This window comes from Sebastes umbrosus, chromosome 10 (assembly GCF_015220745.1).
Source record: "Sebastes umbrosus isolate fSebUmb1 chromosome 10, fSebUmb1.pri, whole genome shotgun sequence".
Classification (NCBI taxonomy): domain Eukaryota; kingdom Metazoa; phylum Chordata; class Actinopteri; order Perciformes; family Sebastidae; genus Sebastes; species Sebastes umbrosus.
This window is the reverse complement of record NC_051278.1, coordinates 2,502,347-2,524,654: the sequence shown is the minus strand read 5'-3', so window position 1 is coordinate 2,524,654 and position 22,308 is coordinate 2,502,347. Positions and strand designations below refer to the sequence as shown.

Sequence of the window (22,308 nt, the reverse complement as noted above, 5' to 3'; positions counted from 1 at the left end):
ATAAAATGGTGAATCAGTGTTTCCCTAAAGATGACGTCCTCAAATGTCTTGTTTTGTCCACAACTCAAAGATATTCAGTTTACTGTCATAGAGGAGGAAAGAAACCAGAAAATATTCACATTTAAGAAGCTGCAATCAGAGAATTTACACTTTTTCCCCCTTAAAAAATTACTAAAACCAATCAATCGATCATCAAAGTTGTTGGTGATTAATTTAATAGTTGACAACTAATCAATTCATCGTTGCAGCTTCACATTGTGATCATGAGTAGGAATGAATAATGAAGTTGTGTGTTTGAGCAATGCTTACCCAACAACCTTAACGTTGTAATACTGGACCCACTGGAGGTTCATTAGAGGTTAAAATGGACTATTAACAGAAAAATACAAATAACATGACAACACAAAGGTAACACACTGTGCAAGAGCGTTAAACGTTGTACTGCCAAGGTAAATAAATAGACAAATAAGTCACCCACAATACGCAAAAGAACCAAAAACATATTGAACATATAATGACAGCCCTCCTCCACCTTCCTCCCCCGTGACGACTACAGCACACCGCCTCTCTGTGAGCCCACATCGTCGTGCTCTTACACAAAGTTAAAGTGATGCAGTGGGTTCGTCTTGATGTGGTTGACAACAGTAATTACCTCCTCTCAGTGCATCTCCTCTAAAGAAGTTAACACAGCTTGCGATGTTGGACTACAACACAGCTCTGAATATAAACTGATATAACACCTCATTTTTGTAGATCAAATATGTTTAATTTCCAACTGGGCTTAAAATAGCATTCAGTAAAACCAAGAAACAAATTCAACTGGCGGAGAAATCCAAGACAATAAAAGCATGCTCAGTTCAACCACTAAAGCAGGGGGTGCGTTCAACAAGGCATTTTTGTTGGAGAACCACTTTAAACATGTTATTAACAGATTAACAGAATAGTGAGGTACTTTACTTCTGAGTCTAAAATATTGCCGTTATTAGGATTGCAGTGTAGGCTCCTTTACAAGGTCCGGTTCAGGATCAATCTTCTTGAATTTGAAGAAATGGTTCTCTGCAAAAAGGGTTGTTAAACACAGCTGAAGCTTTAGTCCTTTTAGAGGAAAAGCAAAACATGGAAAATGTGTTCGACTAATATTTTCTGGAAGATCACTGTACAAAGAGTGATTACATTTTTACAAAAAAAAGGTAGACTTTGCTCTCTTCAACAGTTTTATAAATGATTTATGTTCTTAATTATCATGAAAATAACAATAAATAAACAGATCATCAGAATGATTCAAACCACCTCCACATCAAAACAAATAAATCATGCAGTGGCAGCAGACTTTGAGGCTCTTCCGCGTCCAACAGGACGTCCAGCTGTCCGTTAATTAGTGCAGCAGTCTGAGAGAACTGATGGGACGTTTGCTGCTGTCGCTGGTCATCAATCAGAAACAGGTGAATTTTTGCAGGAACGTTGTACTTAAATCTGTCTGTGCAAACCTTCCTCTCCTTTCCCTTAAACATTATTGAAGTAAAAGTCCATAAATGTCTAACAGTCATGCTATGATAATATATAATTTTAATAACTTAACTTTGAGATTCATTTGTTTCCTCCCAGAATCTCATAAATTAATAAATAAATAAATAAATAAATAATCAAACTATTTTGAGGACTCAATAAAAGATCCAGCGGCAGTCTAGCATAAATAAAAAAAAATACTAATAATTACAGATATTTACTGAGTTTCTTTATCCTCTGTAATCACATTCAGAAGATTTCCTCACTCAAAATCAAGTGCGTCAACATACTCGTTAATATTCTGAATACTTAACTTGTTATATGGATGAACAATCAACCCCGGACACTGGTTCCCAACCTTTATCCTAAAGGGACCACTGAGTCATTCAGTAAACCGACAACCCCTGACTAAAGCCCCGTTTCCACCGCAGGAACTTTCCCCAGGAACTAAGAGCCTTTTGAGGAACTCTTTGCATTTCCACCACAGGAACCAGGGTCTAAATTAATTTCCGGGGACATTTAAGCCCCCAAAAAGGCCCTGGTTTGGGGGTAGTACTTTTGTTTGATAACTTTAAAAGTTAAGTTTAATCTCTGATGTCGTCCTCCCGGCTCATTTAAAAAAAATGACAGAGAGAAAAAGACGTAGTGCGACGTTGCCGTGAGAATGAATCGGAGAAAATAAAGTTATTTTCTGATTGTTTCACGACGGTTACGTCCTAAAGCACAAATAAATATCCATCAAACACTCAACAGATGATTTACTGTGGAGATAGATGCTCTTAGTTTCATTTTCCTCCGCTGCATTTCAGTCATCACCTCCAATAAATATACAAAGTAGTAAATATCGTCGCAGTGAGACGGCTTGTTTTTTAGATGACCACGGTGAAAACGCAGACAACAGCGGCTGAAGGAACCTTTTAATTCCTTGGAAAGAAGTTCCAGGAGTCATTTGTTAGTCTGCTGGCACGCAGATTAATACGATTTATAACTGGAAGCGAGCAGCAGCACCTACTCATATAAATTGGATGAGAAATGTGATGACACATTTAGATTTAGACAAAATAAAGTTCTCATTAAAAAGACAAAGAAGGAAGGTAAGTTCTGCAGAATATCATCGACTTTTATAAATTACTTTAATCAGACCAGAAACTGAAACATTAACAAATATGAATACAGAATTCATACCTGACAAGGGTAATAAGCATCCACCCCTTTTTTATTTTATTCATTATTTTTATTTATTTATTAATTTGTATCCACCCCCTTTTTATTTTATTATTTATTTATTTTTTATTTATTTATTAATTTTTATCTACCCTCTATTTTATTATTTATTTATTTATTTTTATTTATTATTATTTATTTTTTAAAATATTTTTATATTATTATTTAATTATTACTTTTTTCTTGTTTTCTGTTGGTAAGGTAACACACTCTTCTGTGAACTGTAAATTGGTATTATATGACAGATTGTTTATAAACAATGTATAATTATAATTCTTGTACTTTATATGAGAGAGAGATTTGTGATTTGCAGGTTTCAATTGTTAAAAGCACAATAAAAACAGTGATGGAAGTAGTTCCAAGGTCTAAAAGTCCTGGGAAGTTTTGGTGGAAACCCGGCTTTAGTCATGTTAATAAACGTGTAAATAATCCAGCACCTCTCTCTCTTTCCACCTCCCTACGATCACAGTTTGAGTGCTATTAATTTTTCAAAAAAAGAGACAAAACGCACAATGAACAAAATTTAAGATTAATTTGACTCATAGAAGTAAAAAAAATATTTTAACATTTTTAGTTATCGCGATAATATCGTTCTTTTAATCGTGCTGTGAAAGTCCGATATTGTGACAACCCTAATAGAAACTGTAAATATTTAAAAAATTGTCTTACACCCTGTAAAATCAAGAAAGCCTCGTGACCCCTAGTGGGGTCGGGACCCCCGGGTTGGGAACCAGCGACCTGAGGAACAAAAACGGTCCAATAATATGCTCTTGATATATCACATGACATTAGATGCATTGATGTAACATAAAACCATGGAAGTAAAACCATTGTATGTGTGTTTGTATTTTCCCATATTCTGAAAAGTAAACAGTAAAGTATTCACATTATGCTGTGGTGTGTGTGTGTGTGTGTGCGTGTGTGTGTGAGTGTGTTGTCTTCCGCGGCTGTGCACATCATCCTGTGTTGTTATAATAGTATCCAACATTATTTCTAATTGTGTAATTTATTTTCTCTCATTCGTTTACCACCACCGAAGTAAAATAACCTCCAGCTGCTCTTTATAGGTGTATAGCTATTATTGCAGTTATTGATTCAGATCTTTATAGTAGTCATCATGGCGACGACGACGGCTGGCTGACTAATAAGGAGATAAAATAGCTGCTTGGAATTTGTTGAACACCGCTCAAGTGATCGAACGTCTCTCCATGTGCATATAAAATAGTATGTTCACTGCACAAACTGTCAGATAGATATAGATAGATAGATAGATAGATGGAGAGATAGATAGATAGGTAAGTAGATAGATAGATAGATAGATAGATGGAGAGATAGATGGAGAGATAGATAGATAGGTAAGTAGATAGATAGATGGATAGAGAGATAGGTAGATAACGGTAGATGTCGGTAAATAAGACTAAACGGGTTCTGATTGCAAAGTGCATGCTTGAATGGAATTAAAAAATAAATCATTAAAGCATTCTTCCATTAAAAAGAAAAGTAACAGTCTTTATAAACGTGACATCTCCTCTCACCAACGCCTCCCCTCTTACTTCCTCCTGTTTTGATCCTGATTCACTCCGCTCTGCTTCTGACGATTCGTCGACTCTTCTTCTTCTTCTTCTTCACTCCTCAACACATTTTTCTTCTTCTTCAGTCCTCCTCTGACAGAGGCTCGTGTGGGGTCGACGGTCGGGACTTGCTGTGACCTCTGACCTCCGTCTTCCTGTCCTGCAGGAAGTCTTCAATCTCTCCGGGCAAACACTGGAACTTCTCCTGAAACTCCGCCTCCACGGCCGCTTGCAGCTGGAGAGACACAAGAGAGTTAGGATTGACATTAGGCGATAAAACCATAGCGATGTGCACCGCGATAAACACTTGACTTTGATAGTTTTCACTTAAAGGGGCGGGCCCGTCTTTTAAGTTATTTTCAAATGGAGACGCCCACTCAGCCGTGAGCAAAAAGCAGCCACGTACGTTGAGAGGTAAAATGACTGGTTTTGTGAATGGAGTCTGGTGGCTTTGAAGAGAGCGATATAAAGGCTTCAGTTCCCCGTCAGAAAGGGGTGTGTGACGTGGAACTGAAGCCGTTATATCGCTGTCTTCAAAGCCACCAGACTCCATTCACAAAAACAGTAGTTTTACCTCTCAGAACAGGGAAGTTTCTGATCTACCGCTGCATCGATTGTGTGACTTTCTGATCTGAACTAACGTGGCGTCCACAGCAGCACGTTGCTTATCTTCCTGCCGGTACTCCTGTCTGCTTCTCCAGACTGGGAGCACGCCGACTGCCATCTAAGTTACTGTATTAATACACTGACTATAAGGATGTATATATACTGTACATGTAGCAGCGTCATCATGCAGAAACCTACGTCAGGTCACCGTGTGGGGAAACGTTTTTAGAAGGGCTTGAAGGGAAAACAGCTTTTTGGCTGCACCATCGACACGTGACACAACAACAGAAACAGTGTGGGGTGAGAAAATGAGTGTGGACGTTGAAGAAATTGTTGATAAAAAAGCAGCGGTCAGCATGATAAAGATGAGATCATTCTTTTAACCTTATTTATCCTTATTTATTTGTGTGTGTTTTTCATTGCTGAGTTAGTATATCAAATTATTACCAGTGTGCCCTGATAAATAAAGTAGTTCCATTCAACCTTTTTTCTCCTGGTAATTATTAAAAATAGGTAATAAATGAAAAATGATCAATAATTATCGGTATAGACTGAAATTAAATATTTTATCGTGATAGATTTTCCAGCTATATCGCCCAGCCTTAATGACATTGATTACAGATTGCTTTCAGATTGATTCCTTTCGCAGACACCATGATTAGTCGCTGCTGCAAAACCAAACTGAGATTATGCAAACACAGAATCAGTGAAATATCTTGGTGATGACTGAGACAACTCAGAACAGTGCCTTGTTTTTTTCCTGCTGTTGAGACAGATGGGTGGTACATTAAGAAAAGCAACCAGCTGTTGTCAGCCATTACTGCCAACAGTTGAGCAGCTCCAACATGTCTGCCAGAGGGCACGTTACATCACGCAAACGCCCCGCGTTGACGTCAGTACTGATCCTAAACCGTGTGGGTGTGGAGCCTCAAACAGCAGCAGCAGCTCGGAGCCCCGCAACCGAGAAATCTCTTGCTGTGTGGCACATTCAAGCGTGAAGAATTCAAAGTGGTAGGATGAGTTTTTTTTAATTATGAAAGACAAGAAACAAAAACAGGCAGTTATGGGAGAATTTGTATTTTACCTTTGGTTTCTGGTCTTGTATCTCCTGCGTGAGCTCATTGTGCTGCTCCACCAGCTGATCGTGACGCTTTGTTTGAGTCTCCTCAAGCTGGAGACAAACAGAAAAACAGACAGTCAAAGAGTCTTATGAAGCGTTTCATGACTGCAGAGAGACGGCGCTACAGCTAGGCAGAGAGATAGTGACGCAAACATCAAATTTTCATCATCGTCTCGCCAGTTTTCAGACTATAGAAAAACCCATCAAATAAAACCCCACAACCCAGATTCTTCATCCTCCGCTCACCCGTTTTATGTTCTGGACCACTTCATTGACGTAGGACTTATTGATCTCCATCTTCTCCCTGGGAACACAAAGTCAGAGGAGTTTGAGCTAAACAAGACCAGCTGCATGGATCAGTGCATGAAGAGGAGCTACAGCGAGTATCATGGGTGAGGTGCAGTGGATTAATATATACTGTGTGTGTTTATGGATCGTACTCTTCAGCCAGATGTTTCTCTTTGGTCTTTGCTTGGTTGATCTTCTCTGTTCTCCTTCGATCCATCAGCCTCTTCAACTCTTTTTTCTCCCTATGGCAGCAGGAAGAACATTAGAGGCCATATCTTACTCACACCCGGCCAAAGCGGCGCACAGAGGAGACAAACAAATTTGGCTGGGAAAGTGACATTTCTAAAATCCTTTTCAACTTTAAAGCATAATCATGTTTTGGATTCGTCTCATAGTATCTGATATTTTACTTCAAGTTGCCTGGAACAGCTCAGAGGAAACGCTCTTCGAGCTACGTCTGCTATGAAAGCAGCTCTTAATAATGTAATTCTTTGTGTGATTCCCCACAGAGATTATCAGTTAAATCACACATTTTGTAACTCACTTGTCACAGATGTCTTTGAGTTTCTTCATCTGGGTGTTGTGACTCTCCTCAGCCAGACTGCTCAGTCGCTCCGTCAGCTGAAGGAAAAAAAGAAGCTCTGGTTCACATTTTACGTTCATGTTCGAAGCGTACCGGGCCAACGTAACACAGAGCCTGTAGAACGTAGAACAACAGAACCCGGACCACTGGGTTTGGATCCTAAATGTAAAACATACCGTATAAACTAATCTTACAGCACAGAATCTTAGCTTTTTATTGAAATCTTGTTTTTGTTAATTATATTGTTATGTACTATGATGGCGTATTAGGGACATAAAAAAAAACCTCTGAATATCCAAAATTAAAGTCATAAATTTACGAGAAAAACACTTGGATATTCTCTGATATTAACGTGGCAAATTTACGAGAAAAAAACTCACAAATTTGTGGGATTACAAAGTCATAAATTTACGAGAAAAATAGTGCAAAAAAAACAGTTTCTGAACTTAAATAAATACTAATATTGTAGAAGTTACAGGAAGGTAGAAACAAACAACTTCTATCTTTGACGACACAAAGGTGTGTGTTATATTTCAGCACAGCTAACACTAAAAGCCAACACCGAACACACTGCGTTACCATGGTTACACACTGACGCTTATAAGGATTGTGCCCAACTATCACCGTGTCAGTGTGAAGGGAAAACAACACAGAAAAGGTGTTTTTCTCGTAAATTTATGACTTTATAATCTTGCAAATTTGTGAATTTTTTCACTTTGATTTCAGAATTTTCAGAGTATTTTCTTGGAATATTACCCTCCGGCTCCGTAATTATTATTTATTTACCTACAATGGCCCTAATATGCCGTTATAGCTAATGTCCATCATTCAAAGACACTTATTTTTATCTTTTGGGGGGATTTCATTTTGAACTTCCTGTGTCAGAGAAACTGCCGTCAACAGAACGAGAGCTTTAAATGAGTTCATCCAAACACAGATAACCAGAACGTTAGAGACAGGCTTAGTTAGTTTTAGACCTTTTACCATTTTAATGTGTTCTTTCTGTAGATATTTCTGACTGTAGTACTGTTCCTGCCTCAGAGCCAGAAGCTGCTGCTGCTGCTCGTCTCTCAGCTGCTGGAGACGCTCGTCTTTCTCAGAGTCCGAACACGAACCCCTGATGAACGTATACACAGAAATAAATAAATACACATTATACAAAAAAAACACAGGAAATGTTCTAGACTACTGCTAATATTACAAGAATTAAGTTTATACCACACAAAGATCCCAGAGGATAGCACTTAAAAGCATCACTTAATACACATATTTCCAAAGTGGTCCTCGTTGGAAGAAACAGTATCCCCGTATAGAAACATGAGCTTCTTGCTCAATAAGATGAAATGATGATGTGTGCGAACCTGCTCTTGCTGCACTGTCTGGCCATCTTCTTGTACTTGTTGTTGAACTCTCGCAGGAGCTCGGAGGTTTTCTTCTGGTGCCTCCTCACCAACTCCTTCAGCTCTTTAAACTGACGTCTCTGCTCCTTCTGGAAAACCTTTGACTGACGCAGACTCTCCACGGCGCACACTTCAACATCTGTTACCGCAAGTGATCACACAGCATATTTTAATACAACTCCAACGTCTTTCTCAACGGCGTGTTATGTTTTTCTCTGTTATTCCTGTTGAAGCTTGGACGACTGAAGGGTTTCATAGTGCCGTTTATTATACGTTATTCATATCATTTTTAGTCAAACACCGCCAAAAATCTGTTAAATAAGCCTTTCCAAGATGTGTGCTACAAGAAGAACACAGTACTTTAGAAGGATTCATGATGATAAAGATGGATTGTTAATTTTGCTGTTTTGTTGTCTTTACTTTATTTTGCATTTTACATATATTCAGATTTATTTAAAGGGCGGGTTCATTATTTTTCTTTTTCTTTTTGAGGTTTTTATATCATCCTGTAGCTTCCCAGTGGTGTTCCTTATGTATTCAAATCCCAACAACATGTAAATACTGACCTATCAAAACACTTTGAACCAGATCTTCACTCTTTGCTGCTGGTTTGGCTGCTTCTAAAATGGGCGGAGGACACAAACAACATCAATAACAACAATACAAAAGTAACTGTACTTTTAGCACTAGAGCTTAATTATCAAAATTAGTATATTAAAGATGTAAGTTTGTGTGCGTCTTTGTTTGCAGGTGGACGCTACCTGTCGTAGCTGCTTGCTGATTGGCTGCGGAGGCTTTGGGCGTCGTGGCGACGGGGGTGTGGCCTGCAGGGCCGGCGGCGGGGCTGAGCCCGTTCTCCAGCGGAGCTGATTTCAGGTCGTTCTTACGCTCGGCACAACTGTCTGCCTCATCCTGAATAACACACAACCAACCGGAATTACAGCCAAATGTTCTGCTTTTAAAAAAGAAAACACCAGAAACGGGTCTGACCTCAGTCTGCGTGTCCTCCTCCACGTCCTCCAGAGTCAGCGCCGCCAGCGCTTTGGACCTCTGCTCCAAGAGGTTGACATAACGAATAGGGTTGGACAAAGCCTCGATCACATCTAGAGAGGAAATACAGAGAAACACGTGTGTGATATTAAACGCACAAAAAAAACATCTGCATTTCTACGATGTCAAAGACCGAAGTGTTGGTATGAGGAGAAAGTTTGACGGGACAGAAAGTCGTACCTGCAAAGGTGTCTGGGACGTAATCCTTGACCTCGATGTGGACGAACACAGCCGGTAGAATCAGAGACTGGTTCTTCTCATTCCTCAAACTGATGTAACGATAACCTGAAGCAAACATTCACCGACACACATTCTGATGTTACATCATCATTTGGGTTATTTGGGGTGAAACAACAATAATTTAGGAATCTGGCAAGAAAGTTAGAAGACGGAAAGAGAGACGCAGTCATCAGTCATCAGTCATCAGTCATCAGTCATATAACGTGAGGTGAGTAATTGATACACAAATGGTCATTTCGTGGGTGAAGTATTCCTTTAAAGCAGACAGAGATAAAGTCAGAGATCAATGAGATAAATGTGGCTATAATAACTACCTGGTCTTATGGCAGACACTGGAATAATCCGATGACCAATGAACTTCCCTCCTTCCTCAAAAGCAGCGATTCTCAGAGAGGCCAGAGTTGGAAGAATCACCTGTCAGAGAGTCGAAGTCACACCGTTAACAGACAGATTAGACAGTGTTGGTGGTTTAAGATTAGATCCTCTCTGCTGCGTCGCACCTTTTTGAAGACAATCGGCTCTTCGTCCCACACCGGGTTGACGGCGTTGTTGTTCTGGGAGGTTTTGGTCTTCAGAGCTTTTCTTCTGGTGTCCGCAGGAAGTCCAAACATGTCCACCTCCACATAGACACCCACCCGCCGTTCAGTCACAAACTGGCCTGAGATCACCTACAAACACACAGACAGACGTGTGTCAGTGAATAAATACACTATAGTAGTGATGGTTTACAGTGTTGTCATTCTCCACATCAATAGGGGCTTTAACAAGTACCGGCATCGTACCTTCACAGAGAGCGTGTTGGCTACGATGCCATCCACCGTGTTTTCTGTGAAGGGGTCAAAGTGTTTGTCTGGCCGCCTCATGAACTCAGGTTTCAGTCTGTAGCCGCTCCGACCGTTGTACTCGAACATGAAGAGATTCAGCTGCGTGGACAAGTCTGGAACAAAAAGATAATACTGAGTTTAGGGCTACAAAGCACAAACAGTTCAAGAGCTGCAATGATTAATCAATTAGTTGTCAACTATTAAATTAATCACCAACTATTTTGATTAATCGGTTTGAATAGTTTTCACAAAATAAATCAGGGGGTTCGCGAGATGACGCCTTGATAAGCTTTCTTCTAATGTGTCCCTTTTTTTTGTGAATTAGTGGATAATTTGACCTCTTTATTCCTCTAAAAAAGATTCAAACAAAACAATCTGCGAAGGACGAATCACAACCTGTAGACAAACGCGACCTTTAAGAAAGAAGCTTTGCCAAAAAAAAGGTTGATAATCGCCGCTCTGTTGCATTAAATGATGATACTCACCTATAGTTTGGTAGTTGAGAGCCACCAGCTGACAGCCAGCGTTCCAAAAGAGTTGTGGCATGAAGTTGGACGAGTCAACTCTGGTTCCTTTCGGATAGATACGACTCAGCTGGGATTTATTATATCTGGTTAATGGAAGGTTAAGATCAATTAAAGAGTCGGTTAAATCATTTTCTATCCCCATATCGCGTCAAACATTTGCCCAAGAGACAATATAAAAATATGTTTTTGTATAGATATTACTACAAATACTAAAACACATGTTTCTACACTTCTTACATCATCATCATTACCGTCTGGTAATGAGACTTTCAAAGATACTAACACTGCTGCTGCTACTGAAAATATAATTCATATCAAAAGCCAGTGACTGAGACACATTTTTTGAAAATGTATACAAAAAAAAAAAGGCATCAAAAGAGGAAGAGAGGAACACAAAGTATGGAAGCGGTTGCCATGGTGTGGTGTAGCTGCGGTAACTGTTGCCAAGGATACTCCACAAACTCCACTGGTGACTTTGTGAGGAGCTCCAAAGCTTTGGTCTCCACAAAAGATGACATGTTGTAACAGCGGGCCGCCTCTACACACACACACACACACACACACACACATACACACGCGCACGCGCGCACACACGCACACACGCACACACGCACACACACACACACACACACACACACACACACACACACAAAAACATAAACACACACAGACATTTTTCAGCAATTATCTGGTTTTCAACATGATTCCCACATCTTCTTCAGATAGTTATTGCAATAACTTTTTGCAGTTCAGTTCATCTTAATGCCTCTGTGGTCAAATGCAAGGAGCCAAACTTTGTGATAAAGGTCAAAATGACACATCAGATAACTCATTTGTCATTTATAGAAACAATGAAATCAGTGACAGAGAAACATGCGACTCTATCATTGTAAATTTCCATCAGAGATTATCCTCCAGACGTGAGATGTTGATCCTTGTACAGAGAGAACTGAGGCATGAAATGAGAATTATATTTCTCTCTCCAAGAATTGTCTTGGAGAGAGAAATATCAAACTATGGGCCTCATGCAGGAAGCTAAATGTCCTCTTATTTCTGTTCGTATCCACGATTTGTTCTTATGTTGTTAGTACGCATTGATTTCTGGGACTCACCAATGTTTTCTTATTTTTGTTCTTAAATGTTACGAGCGGTCGAGAACACTCTTACCAAGACAAGAAAAAAAAACATCTTGTTTTTACAGGACATAAATTGTTTGTAAGGATACAAGTTGTAAATTTGAGGAACATTAAAAAAAACACATTATCGTGTAATCAAATTTAGATTATTATATGTTTTAAAGTATTAATAATGATTGGATTATTAAAGACATACTATTAGTCCATTGATCCAAATTAAGACTATAAATACCTTAGACTGTATATAAGAAGTGGACGTAGTCACCGTGACGTCACCCGTTGGTTTGTGGACTGCTGTTTTGAAGACTTGAGTTCGGCATTTTGGCCGTCGTCATCTTGGTTTTTTGCAACCAGAAGTGACACGAGAGGGTGGAGCAAAACATTTTTAAATGACCGAAATGTTACAATTAACTTTCATGAAGTGAAAACACACTGTGAAAGGGTTAAAGTTGTAAGACGAAAACACAGACAACTCCCGGACCGGACAACGCCGTGGTAGCAACCTGTCAATCACAAGATAGCTCCGCCCTAAAGCATCCCCTGCTTTATGGTCTATCTGACTCTAAATGGGACCATAATTTACTAATGAACATCATGCTGTATTGAAGAAGACTTGAAACTAGAGATTGAGACCATAAACTCATGTTTACAATGTTTACTGAGGTAATAAATCAAGTAAGAGGTAGGCTCATTTTCTCATAGACTTCTATACAATCAGACTTCTTTATGCAACCAGAGGAGTCGCCCCCTGCTGGCTGTTAGAGAGAATGCAGGTTTAAGGCACTTCAGCATTGGCTTCACTTCTCAGATCCAGAGGTAGCCCACTGCTGCTGAAGTTCTTGTTCTTCTTACGGTCTTTTTTGGTGGCATCTCTCTAAATCTTGGGCATGTGCCAGAGTATTTGCACACGGCACAATACCTGCCCTTACATAGTGTTTAGGGGGTGTTACCTAATAAGCTAATAATAACAATCGGCCACACGCCTCCAATTTATGATCCAGTGGGATCCATCATTCAGCACACCTGGTTCAGAGCAGATTTGGACGATTAAGAACGTTTGGTGCATCTGGAGTTGACTTTTTGTGTTGCAGCATGAGGCCCAGTGAGAACTTGTGTATCAGAGTATCAGTGTCAGGTTTTCTTACTCTTGGAGGCTTCGAAGGAGTTGAACTTGGTTGGTTGGACATAGTTTACCAGAGTTGACATTTCCTCTGTAGCCACGGCCTCCCGCTCCGCTGAGCCCTGAAATAAACGACAACAGGAACACAGTTTAAGAGTAAAGTCTCACATATTGAGGTCAGTGGTTTGATGGTCTGATGGTCTGATGGCTGCATGGGCAGGACAAATGATGGGAGGGAACTGGATCAACAGAGACACAGTTTTCATTGTTTTGTCAGCGTCGGTTGGGGCTGAAGACTACAAGTTTGAAAATGAAATAAATGTGGAGGTGTGGAGTTAGAAAGAAGTGAGACCTCTGTAGCTCACTGCTCATCTCTGCTGCAGGCTAAATGAGCCGCTACTAAAATAACGCAACCGAATCTCCGACCTGTCTGCAGTCAAGTTGCATTGTGGGTAATGTAGGCTCCAGGTTTTGACAAGGGAAGAAGAACGTGTGGAATAAACAAGATGATATCTGCACTGATTTTCACAAACCAAACATTTAAACATCATGAGTCTGATAATGTTATAGGAAAGTAATGACTGGTGGAGTGTTCTTTTAATGGAAACAGTAAGTCATCATTGCTTATACTGTATGGCTGAAGCTCAGGCTCACTATGAACACGAAGGACAATTAAACAAAACAGCAACAACAGTACACATTAAGAATAAACAACAACGACAACAACACACTGCAAAGACAACCGCAAAATTAAAACACAACGACAGGAAAAAGCAGCAACAACAACATTTAAGGTACATAAAGGATTAACGATGACGATGGCATAAAGAATAAAACAATGAAAATAAACAACACTTGTACACATTAACAAATGGCGACAGCGGTGAGGGCGACCGCCCCTCAGCTTGGGATGATGTCACCACTGACCTTTTTACCCTCATCATCTTCATCATCATCCTCTTCCTCACTCTCAGCCTCCAACTCTGTTAAAATTAAAGTTAAACAAGTCTTCATCTTCATCGTCTCTTAACCCCTTCAGTAAGAAAAAACCTGACCTTCAGGTGTGTTCAGCTGAAGATAACTGATTACAAGGTTTGTACTCTCGCTGCACATAAAACAGCATCATATAGAAACACTTCTGTTTAATGAGAGTAACCACAAAGAAAAGTGTCACGTGACGAATCAGCAAAGGACACATCGTGACTGATAAGAACCTGTCAAGAAGCGAACGTGGGCGTCTGCGTCATCGTTTTCAAAGGTCTCCGTTTCTGTGCGTCCAGACTAAAACACAACCTCTGAGTTTTAAAACTAAAACGGGGTCAGCAGCGTTTTCAAACGTCTCTGTTTTAGGGGTGTTAAAATGTCGGAGTAGTGTGGATGCTAGGCATAAACGTTGAAAAAGTTATGTGTTTTAACAAGAAAACGTTTTAGTGTGGATGTAAACAAGTCCTGAAACGGGGTTCGAAAAAGTTAATTCTATGCGAGAAATTTAGGTGCAAGAAAACAGCTGATCAGATGTGTTATAGGACTAGTAAACGGCGTTTTAACTCCTTCCCTCTCCAAAAAAATTCCGTCGACACATGCACGATTGAAAAGAATCTCCGTCCAGACGAAAATGCAAAAACACAATTGATGCAGGCTCAAAGCCAGTGGGCAGTTTGGGCCACATGCATATACTGTATAAACGTAGTGGAAGAGTAACTGTACATTTATGTGTAAACATGTAGAAAGTCCTGTTAGCACGTCTGATGTTCATGGATGTATTTATGCTGCCGTCGTCTCATTAGTGACGGAGATAACGGTGCACACTCTGACGCTACAGTTTGAGCCAAAAACTCTGTTCAGAGGTTTACAAAAGCTCCGTTTTTAGTAACCTAAAACGCCGTCTGGGTGTGGACGAAAGGCCAAACGCATAGAAAAGGCTACTTTTACAAAAATACCTGGGTACGTGTGGACAAGGCCTTAAATTACCATCCAGACTCTACACGACAATATGGTGAACAGCTGGTTAAATGTTTCCTTGTTTACAACAAGTGTCCTCTGCAATCAGTCTGCAAGAATGAAACATAATCAATGAATGTATGCATAATATCTGAGTAATATACAAATCTGTGCTACAATTTCAAGTAGTAAACACACAAAATATCAGAATATATAAAGCAAACGGATGCCGGTGGTTCTGTAAACAACCCACTGCTTTAACTGCTCTGCAGGTGATTACTCAGCTCACTCAAGCGGTCGCTGACTGGGTCACGGCCGCTGTCTGAGTATGTACTTCAGCACGGCTGCTGCTCTTTGTTGTACGGCTGGGCTCTCAGTCCCAGACCTGCTTTCAGGATGTGCACACGGACGAGTCAATAAGGCTCCCTAATTCCCGCCTGCACCGCTGTTTAATTGCTGTTCTGAGCTTCCGACCTCTTCTGGGATGTCCTGCTCATTACTGAGACATCCCCAATGAGGTGCAGAACAAAACCAAAGACACCGGCGTGAACAAGAGGAGCAGGTTTGTCACTTTGGTCAAAGTCGTGATAGAAATTATGGTTGACAGAGAAACTTCTAGGGCCCCGATCACACCGAGACGCGTCGCTACCGTAGACTGTATATAAGAAGTGGACGTAGTCACCGGGATGCCACCCGTTGGTTTGTGGACTGTGGTTTTGAAGCATCTATTCAGCATTTTAGCCGTCATGGTGTTTTGCAGCCAAGTGATACGAGAGGGCGGAGCTAAATACAACCGAACACTGAATAAGACATTTTAAGACGACCAAAAGGTTATAATTAACTTTCATGAAGTGAAAACACACTGTGAAAGGGTTAAAGTTGTAAGACGAAAACACGAACAACTCCCAGACCGGACAATGCCGTGGTAGCGACCTGTCAATCACAAGGTGTTCTGCATTTGTCCCGCTGTTCCTACCGCATCTACCGGCATCAAAACAGTAAGGAAGTGTTAAAGTAGTAAAGCCCGCCTCTTGCTTGATTTGATGGCTGCCTGGGCCAAGTGTGAGATTAGCGAGCGGTGCGACTCCACACCTGGCTCTGTAAAGTGAGAGTATTTTAACTTTTATGTGCGTCTAAAAACCGCTAGAAAATCGTAGGGCTGTCCTCGACCAAATCGACCAAATCAATTCTCAGTCGACTCATACGATTTTGTCGAGTAATCGATTAGTTGATTTAATCGACAGATCTGAGTTTCTCCACAAAGAATCACACAAAAGCACCACTTTAGATCTGCTGTTTACCAGAGATGTGCTTCTAAGTTTCTTAGAAATAAGTCATTCAGCATGAAAACATCATAAAATATGACTTATCGACCAAAGAAATCTTAGTCAACTAAGACCAAAACGACCGAGTAGTCGACAATTCGACTAAGAGGTGGAGGCCCTAGAAAATCGCAAGGCGCAGCACAAGAGATGAGCGTACGCCACAATAGTTTTGTCGGCGTTTCTAGCGACGCGTCTCGGTGTGATCGGGGCCTGCGGAGACTCTGAATCCAATTATATTACCATAATTTTGTGTGATAATATTATGATTAAACTTTTGGTGTTTTATAAGCTACAGTCAGATAAACTCTGTAACTGCCATGCTTATGGTATTCTTTCTTTTAAATAAACGTGTGATATTTGTCACATTTCGTCCTCTTTCTCTAAATCCTTTTGGTCTCTCTCTCTCCTTTTTATTTGTTCAACAAAAACATAAAAATAAACCCGGCTGTCTGAATCTTTATAAAGCGATCGTTGGTGGCAGTGCCGGAGCTGCAGCGCCTCATTGTACCTTTTCAAACTGAAGATAATTTGGTGGTGACTCATGTTTGTGTGGACACATGCTGCATGTGGAAGCAGTTTGAAAGAAAAAACTTGACAATTAGAGCCGCTAAATGAAAGCCTGAATACTGTTTGGTGTTAATATTCAGCCAAATGCAGTCGTTGTAGCCGGAGAAACCAGCCGTCATTAAAGCCTGTTTTTGTGTTTTGATACAAAGACTGTCACAGCTGAACACATTTCACATGGATTTCTAGGCTTTTGTCTTTGTGTCTTACCTCCCGTGTTGTTGCTAGGAGACACCGGCTCGTTGCTCTGATTGGCAGGTTGGTCCGTCAGTCTTTTGGTGTCGGTGTTGTTGGAGGGTTTGTGGGATTTCTTGTTCTTGATGAGGATTTTACCTATCAGCTCCTGAGGACTGGGCAGGGGGACGCCCGACTCCAGCTACAAACACACACAACGGAGATGATGATGATTGATCCATAGCTGTAGTTAGCGAACAATAGAGACCCGGAATATTCAGGTGTGGGAATTAACGGGGATAATAATGGAAATATCAGGGTTATCTGCTCAGCCTGTATTTATCACTTCATATGCAGATAGAAACAAACATTTTACCACATCATAAGCAGACATTATCCATTCATTTGCCAAATAAATGCATTCATTTTCAAATATATAGAGTGTGAAATGTGCCATGTGGTGAGTTAGCCAGCTAGCATGGTAACTAATGGGGAAAGGTATTAATGTGAGCTGTGTGCAAACTGAGGGTTTAAAGTGAAAAACTAATTTACAAAAGAAATGTTTTACAATAAAGAATGAATGTAAATAGATTAATTAGCATGCTCGATCAAGCTACATCCCACAGCGAGCTAGCAAACACTAGCAGAAGGTGTTAACGAGTAACAAACGGTGTACTTTGCTCGAGGCTACTATCTGCTGTTTAACTGAAATATCATACAAAATATAAAATATATTCACTCCAGTAATATAATCAAAACAGACATGAAAGCATGTACAGTAGTCCTTCCTCTAAGTTCACTGTTAAATAGTAGGATTTTTAAATTGAAATCATGCAACTTCCCTTGGAAATGTTCCAGAAACACATACATAAATAATTTGCAATTTGTTCAGCAGTTATTAACTGTTATTAATATAACATTTGTACTGTGTGTGTGTGTGTGTGTGTGTGTGTGTGTGTGTGTGTCACTTACAGGGTATTTGTCCAGAGGGTCGATCAACAGCCTTTCTCCGAAAATAGACTGACAGTATTCAGCCATTTTAGCCTGCTGCTTCAAACTGATAAATAGATAGAGAGAGAAAGATAGAGAGATAAACATCTTACATTGTAATCCATCCATATAGATCATATATAGATCAACAAATAAATAATGACAGAGGTTCTCACGAGTCCACGTGGTTCTCAAAGGACAGTATGACGGGGAAAGGTGACGTCTTGAAGGCGCACTCTGCGATCGCTTCAATCACTTCCTGGAAAATAAAAACCGGGCTGTCGATCAGTTAATCCAATAAGTAACTGTAGTCGTCAAATAAATGTAGTGAAGTAAAAAGTACCCCCTGAAATTAAATACTCCAGTAAAGTACCTCAAACATCAAACATGTTCAACGGACAACGTATTGTTGTTCTGTGAAGCTGATCGATGACCACGAACTAACAGGAAGTTTGATAACGGACCTTAAAAGGGATTTCTGACGTCATGGTGAACCCGTGTGTGATGACGGGTTCCTCCTCAGCAGTTCGTCCTTTCCACACGTCTAACTCCACACAGCGGCATCCGGCCAGAAGAACCTGGCGGTACATCTCCACCGAGGAGCTCCCCGCCAGCTGGCCCGCTGAAACACAAGTAAGACATCATGACGGATTAAACTACAGAGCTACCTCTGGTCCACACTGTCGATGATTAGAAACACTTCAATAGAGATAGAAAGGTTGTAAAGAAAATAACTGAATACAATATTGTTACGGTCTTTTAGTGGGAAAGTCACTCTGAGTTTTTCTTGTTCTAACCAGAGTTGGAGATCTTTGTTGCCGTTTCTTTACATTACTTATTGATTTTATGAGCAAACTAAATAAAAAAAAGCAAGATATAGACAATAAACTTAATGGTCTGTTTCTATGTTACCAAGATTTGGGGCTATTTTGCTTCCATAAAATGTCTTCTTTCAGACTAGTGGAGAAAAAACACTTTCAAAATACACATTTAGGTGTTTATTTTATTACTTATTCTATTTGCGTCTGTAGATTTCTCCCAAATTCACCAGAAGTTAACATTAGATAACGTCACATTTGCATATTTAAACAGAAAACTTCAGAAAACTTGTAATACAAAAAGTAATTGTCTAAATGTCAGTAATCAACTGAGGATGTTTCATGGTGATAAGGAGTGATAAAAAGAGATATTCAAACTTCCCTCTGTAAAAACCTTTGGCTAATATGTCAACAAAATGAAACAAGAATTTTGAACCTGGCTTTGTCCAGTGTTCAGGTTTCTGTTCTGGAAATGTATGCAAATTAGCACATATGTTATAAGATAATGCATCATTTGCATATTTAAACATACAATTTAAAAAAAATTGTAATACAAAATATAATTGTCCTAATGTAGGAAATCAACTAAGGAAGTTTCATGGTGATACCTATTAGTTAGATGTTTTACCCTATTCACCTGTGGTATCTCCCCTTTTCTTATAAATGCCTATCAGGTGTTTAGTGGAGGTGATTTTCTGAGATGTTGTTGAGTTCTGCGTCACTCTGAAGAACGATAATGGCTCTCGGAGTGGAGCTTTATGTTCCTCTGACAGTCGGCTTTGTTCACACAATTCAAACTGTCATCCTGCTCACAGATTTCAGATGTTTGTTTGAGTCACAACAAATAAAACCAACTGAATGATTAAATAGTTAGAATCAGTCCAGACTGCGGTTCGCCCACACTCACACCTTTTCTTGGACAATCATCACCTCACACCTGTAAAAAAAATCCTTGGAGAAGTGTGTGTGTGTACCTGTCAGGTAGGTATTGTGTGATGAGTTGATGATGTAGTGAGAGAGAGGGTAGCTCATGTCTTCAGACTGATCCAGTTTCTCTGGTGGGATGACTCCGTTCTCATCGCTGGACAGATAACTGGAGAACGCCTGGAGGGAGATGACACCTACGTAACACACAAACACACACACACACGCATTATATAAGGACATAAAAGTGAGAAACTAGGGCTGTCAATCAATTAAAATATTTAATAATCGTGTGATTGTCCATAGTTAAGGATTAATCAAACATTTTTTATCTGTTCTAAATGAACCTTAAAGGGAGATTTGTCAAGTATTTAATACTCTTATCAACATGGGAGTGGACAAATATGCTTCTTTATGCAAATGTATAGATATATTTAATATTAGAAATCAATTAACAACACAAAACAATGACAGATATTGTCCAGAAACCCTCACAGGTACTGCATTTAGCATAAAACAATATGCTCCAATCATAACATGGCAAACTGCAGCCCAACAGGCAACAACAGCTGTCAGTGTGTCAGTGTGCTGACTTGACTATGACTTGCCCCAAACTGCATGTGATTATCATAAAGTGGGCATGTCTGTAAAGGGGAGACTTTAGATATTTTTCAGACTTTTTTCAGACATTTTTTTTTCTTTTTTTCAGACTCTTTTTTATATTTTTCTGACTTTTTAAAAAATATTTTTCACTTTTTTTGGATTTTTTTTTTACTTTTTTTCAGACTCTTTTATTAATATTTTTGGACTTTTTAAAAAATATTTTTCAGACTTTTTTTGGACATTTTTTGGACTTTTTTTTAGACTCTTTTTTATATTTTTCAGACTTTTTCAGACTTTTTCAGACTTTTTTCAGGGGAGACTCGTGGGTCCCTATTTACATTTACTGAATTGGAGGTCAGAGGTCAAGGGACCCCTTTGAAATACAATTTACTATGACCTGGTTGGTACTGATGGATTCATCAGGTTTTCTAGTTTCATATGATACCAGTATCTTCAATCTAGCTTTAAAACTGAGCCCGCTAAAACCTAAAAATCACAAGTTGCGCTAATGAGTTAAAGAAATGAATGGTGTTAAAACATATTTGCGTTATTATCGCGTTAGCTTTGACAGCCCTACTAACAATGTTTGCCTACAATAACAGCTTCATTTTGACTTCATATTGTGGCTGTCCTCGACCAAAGAAATTCTAAGTTGACTGATCGATGAGTTGATTTAATAAATAGATCAGTAAAACTGAGTTTCTCACACAAAAGCTCCACTTTAAATCTTGTGTTTACCAGAGATGTGCTCATAGGTTAATAAAAAAGCATAAAAAATTACTTATCGAAAGGAATCTTAGCAAAACGACCGATGCGAGGGAGCAGGCTTACTTCATACGTGTGCAAAAATCTACCTATTCTATCTCACAGATAGTAAAAATAAATCATGTGAGAGGTGGTGGTGGATTTGAGGTCGGTGCCAAATTTTCTTCTGGCAGGATCCAACTCAAATGTGAGCACCTCAAGAGCTTATTTTAGCAGTTTACACTCTGAGGGTATGTGGGTGGGTTGGAAGAGGGTTCTGGCATTAATCCATGTTCAAATACAAAAAGTGCATGTTGCTAACAAACGCAGCTGACTAGCTAATGGCATCAAGCTATTTACGAATACAGTGGGAAAATAGCAGATACCCTCCGGGCTGTGTGTGTGTGTGTGTGTGTGTGTACCTTGCTTCAGCTGAGCCTGGTCGTGTTGGTACCTCTCCATCAGAGAGAGCGTCTGTGCAGGACGAAGAGGCGGGTAGAGGATCTCATTCAGCCTCGGGTCTCTCTGCTTGTTGTTGATGAACTCTGTCATCTGATCGAGTGACAGCGTCCTGTCGTCCCATCCTCTACAGAACAGACGTTACAGGATGTCTAAAGGATGTCTACAGATCCTCAGAACATTATTACATGAGCCTTTAAAACACAATATTCAGATACTAGTTCAGAAGGGCCAGATTTAAAAAGAGGCCGGACATTTACAGTTCCTTTGTGTGATGTGCAAATCTATGAATTTAAATGTGATAACAATACAATACCTATTTAATCTTAGTAAATTTAAGAAACATAATGTTGCATTTAAAGGGCTAGTTTGGGTGTTTGTTTGTGTTATTGTGTGACTGTGGTGAATCTGAACGAACCAAAGTCACATAATAACACAAACTAACTAACCGATCGCAGCAACTCCTGTATTCTGAGACGTAAAATTACTGTTTCTTTCAATGGAGTCTGGTGGCTTTGAAGAGCGCATAGATAACAGCCTTGGGGGCCGAACACATGCCACGTCTTTTGTA

General features: G+C 39.7%; 1 protein-coding gene across 1 annotated transcript in view; it reads right to left on the bottom strand.

Moving 5' to 3' along the window:
* Window positions 1–2,913: 2,913 nt before the first annotated feature.
* The window catches only part of LOC119495891 (1-phosphatidylinositol 4,5-bisphosphate phosphodiesterase beta-1), a 32,550-nt gene continuing 13,155 nt past the window's right edge, over window positions 2,914–22,308 (bottom strand). The window contains exons 9-32 of the mRNA XM_037782803.1: window positions 21,701–21,864; window positions 19,982–20,128; window positions 18,654–18,811; window positions 18,366–18,448; window positions 18,172–18,256; window positions 17,236–17,401; window positions 14,123–14,178; window positions 13,221–13,317; window positions 11,393–11,477; window positions 10,898–11,022; window positions 10,371–10,525; window positions 10,089–10,256; window positions 9,903–10,002; window positions 9,529–9,633; window positions 9,289–9,401; window positions 9,060–9,210; window positions 8,865–8,918; window positions 8,260–8,437; window positions 7,883–8,015; window positions 6,860–6,936; window positions 6,468–6,557; window positions 6,274–6,331; window positions 5,992–6,078; window positions 2,914–4,536 (exon numbers count right to left, since the gene is read on the bottom strand). Coding sequence (XP_037638731.1) covers window positions 4,384–4,536; window positions 5,992–6,078; window positions 6,274–6,331; window positions 6,468–6,557; window positions 6,860–6,936; window positions 7,883–8,015; window positions 8,260–8,437; window positions 8,865–8,918; window positions 9,060–9,210; window positions 9,289–9,401; window positions 9,529–9,633; window positions 9,903–10,002; window positions 10,089–10,256; window positions 10,371–10,525; window positions 10,898–11,022; window positions 11,393–11,477; window positions 13,221–13,317; window positions 14,123–14,178; window positions 17,236–17,401; window positions 18,172–18,256; window positions 18,366–18,448; window positions 18,654–18,811; window positions 19,982–20,128; window positions 21,701–21,864 — 2,788 coding nt within the window. The 3' untranslated portion in view covers window positions 2,914–4,383. The remainder of the gene's footprint in view (window positions 4,537–5,991; window positions 6,079–6,273; window positions 6,332–6,467; window positions 6,558–6,859; window positions 6,937–7,882; window positions 8,016–8,259; window positions 8,438–8,864; window positions 8,919–9,059; window positions 9,211–9,288; window positions 9,402–9,528; window positions 9,634–9,902; window positions 10,003–10,088; window positions 10,257–10,370; window positions 10,526–10,897; window positions 11,023–11,392; window positions 11,478–13,220; window positions 13,318–14,122; window positions 14,179–17,235; window positions 17,402–18,171; window positions 18,257–18,365; window positions 18,449–18,653; window positions 18,812–19,981; window positions 20,129–21,700; window positions 21,865–22,308) is intronic.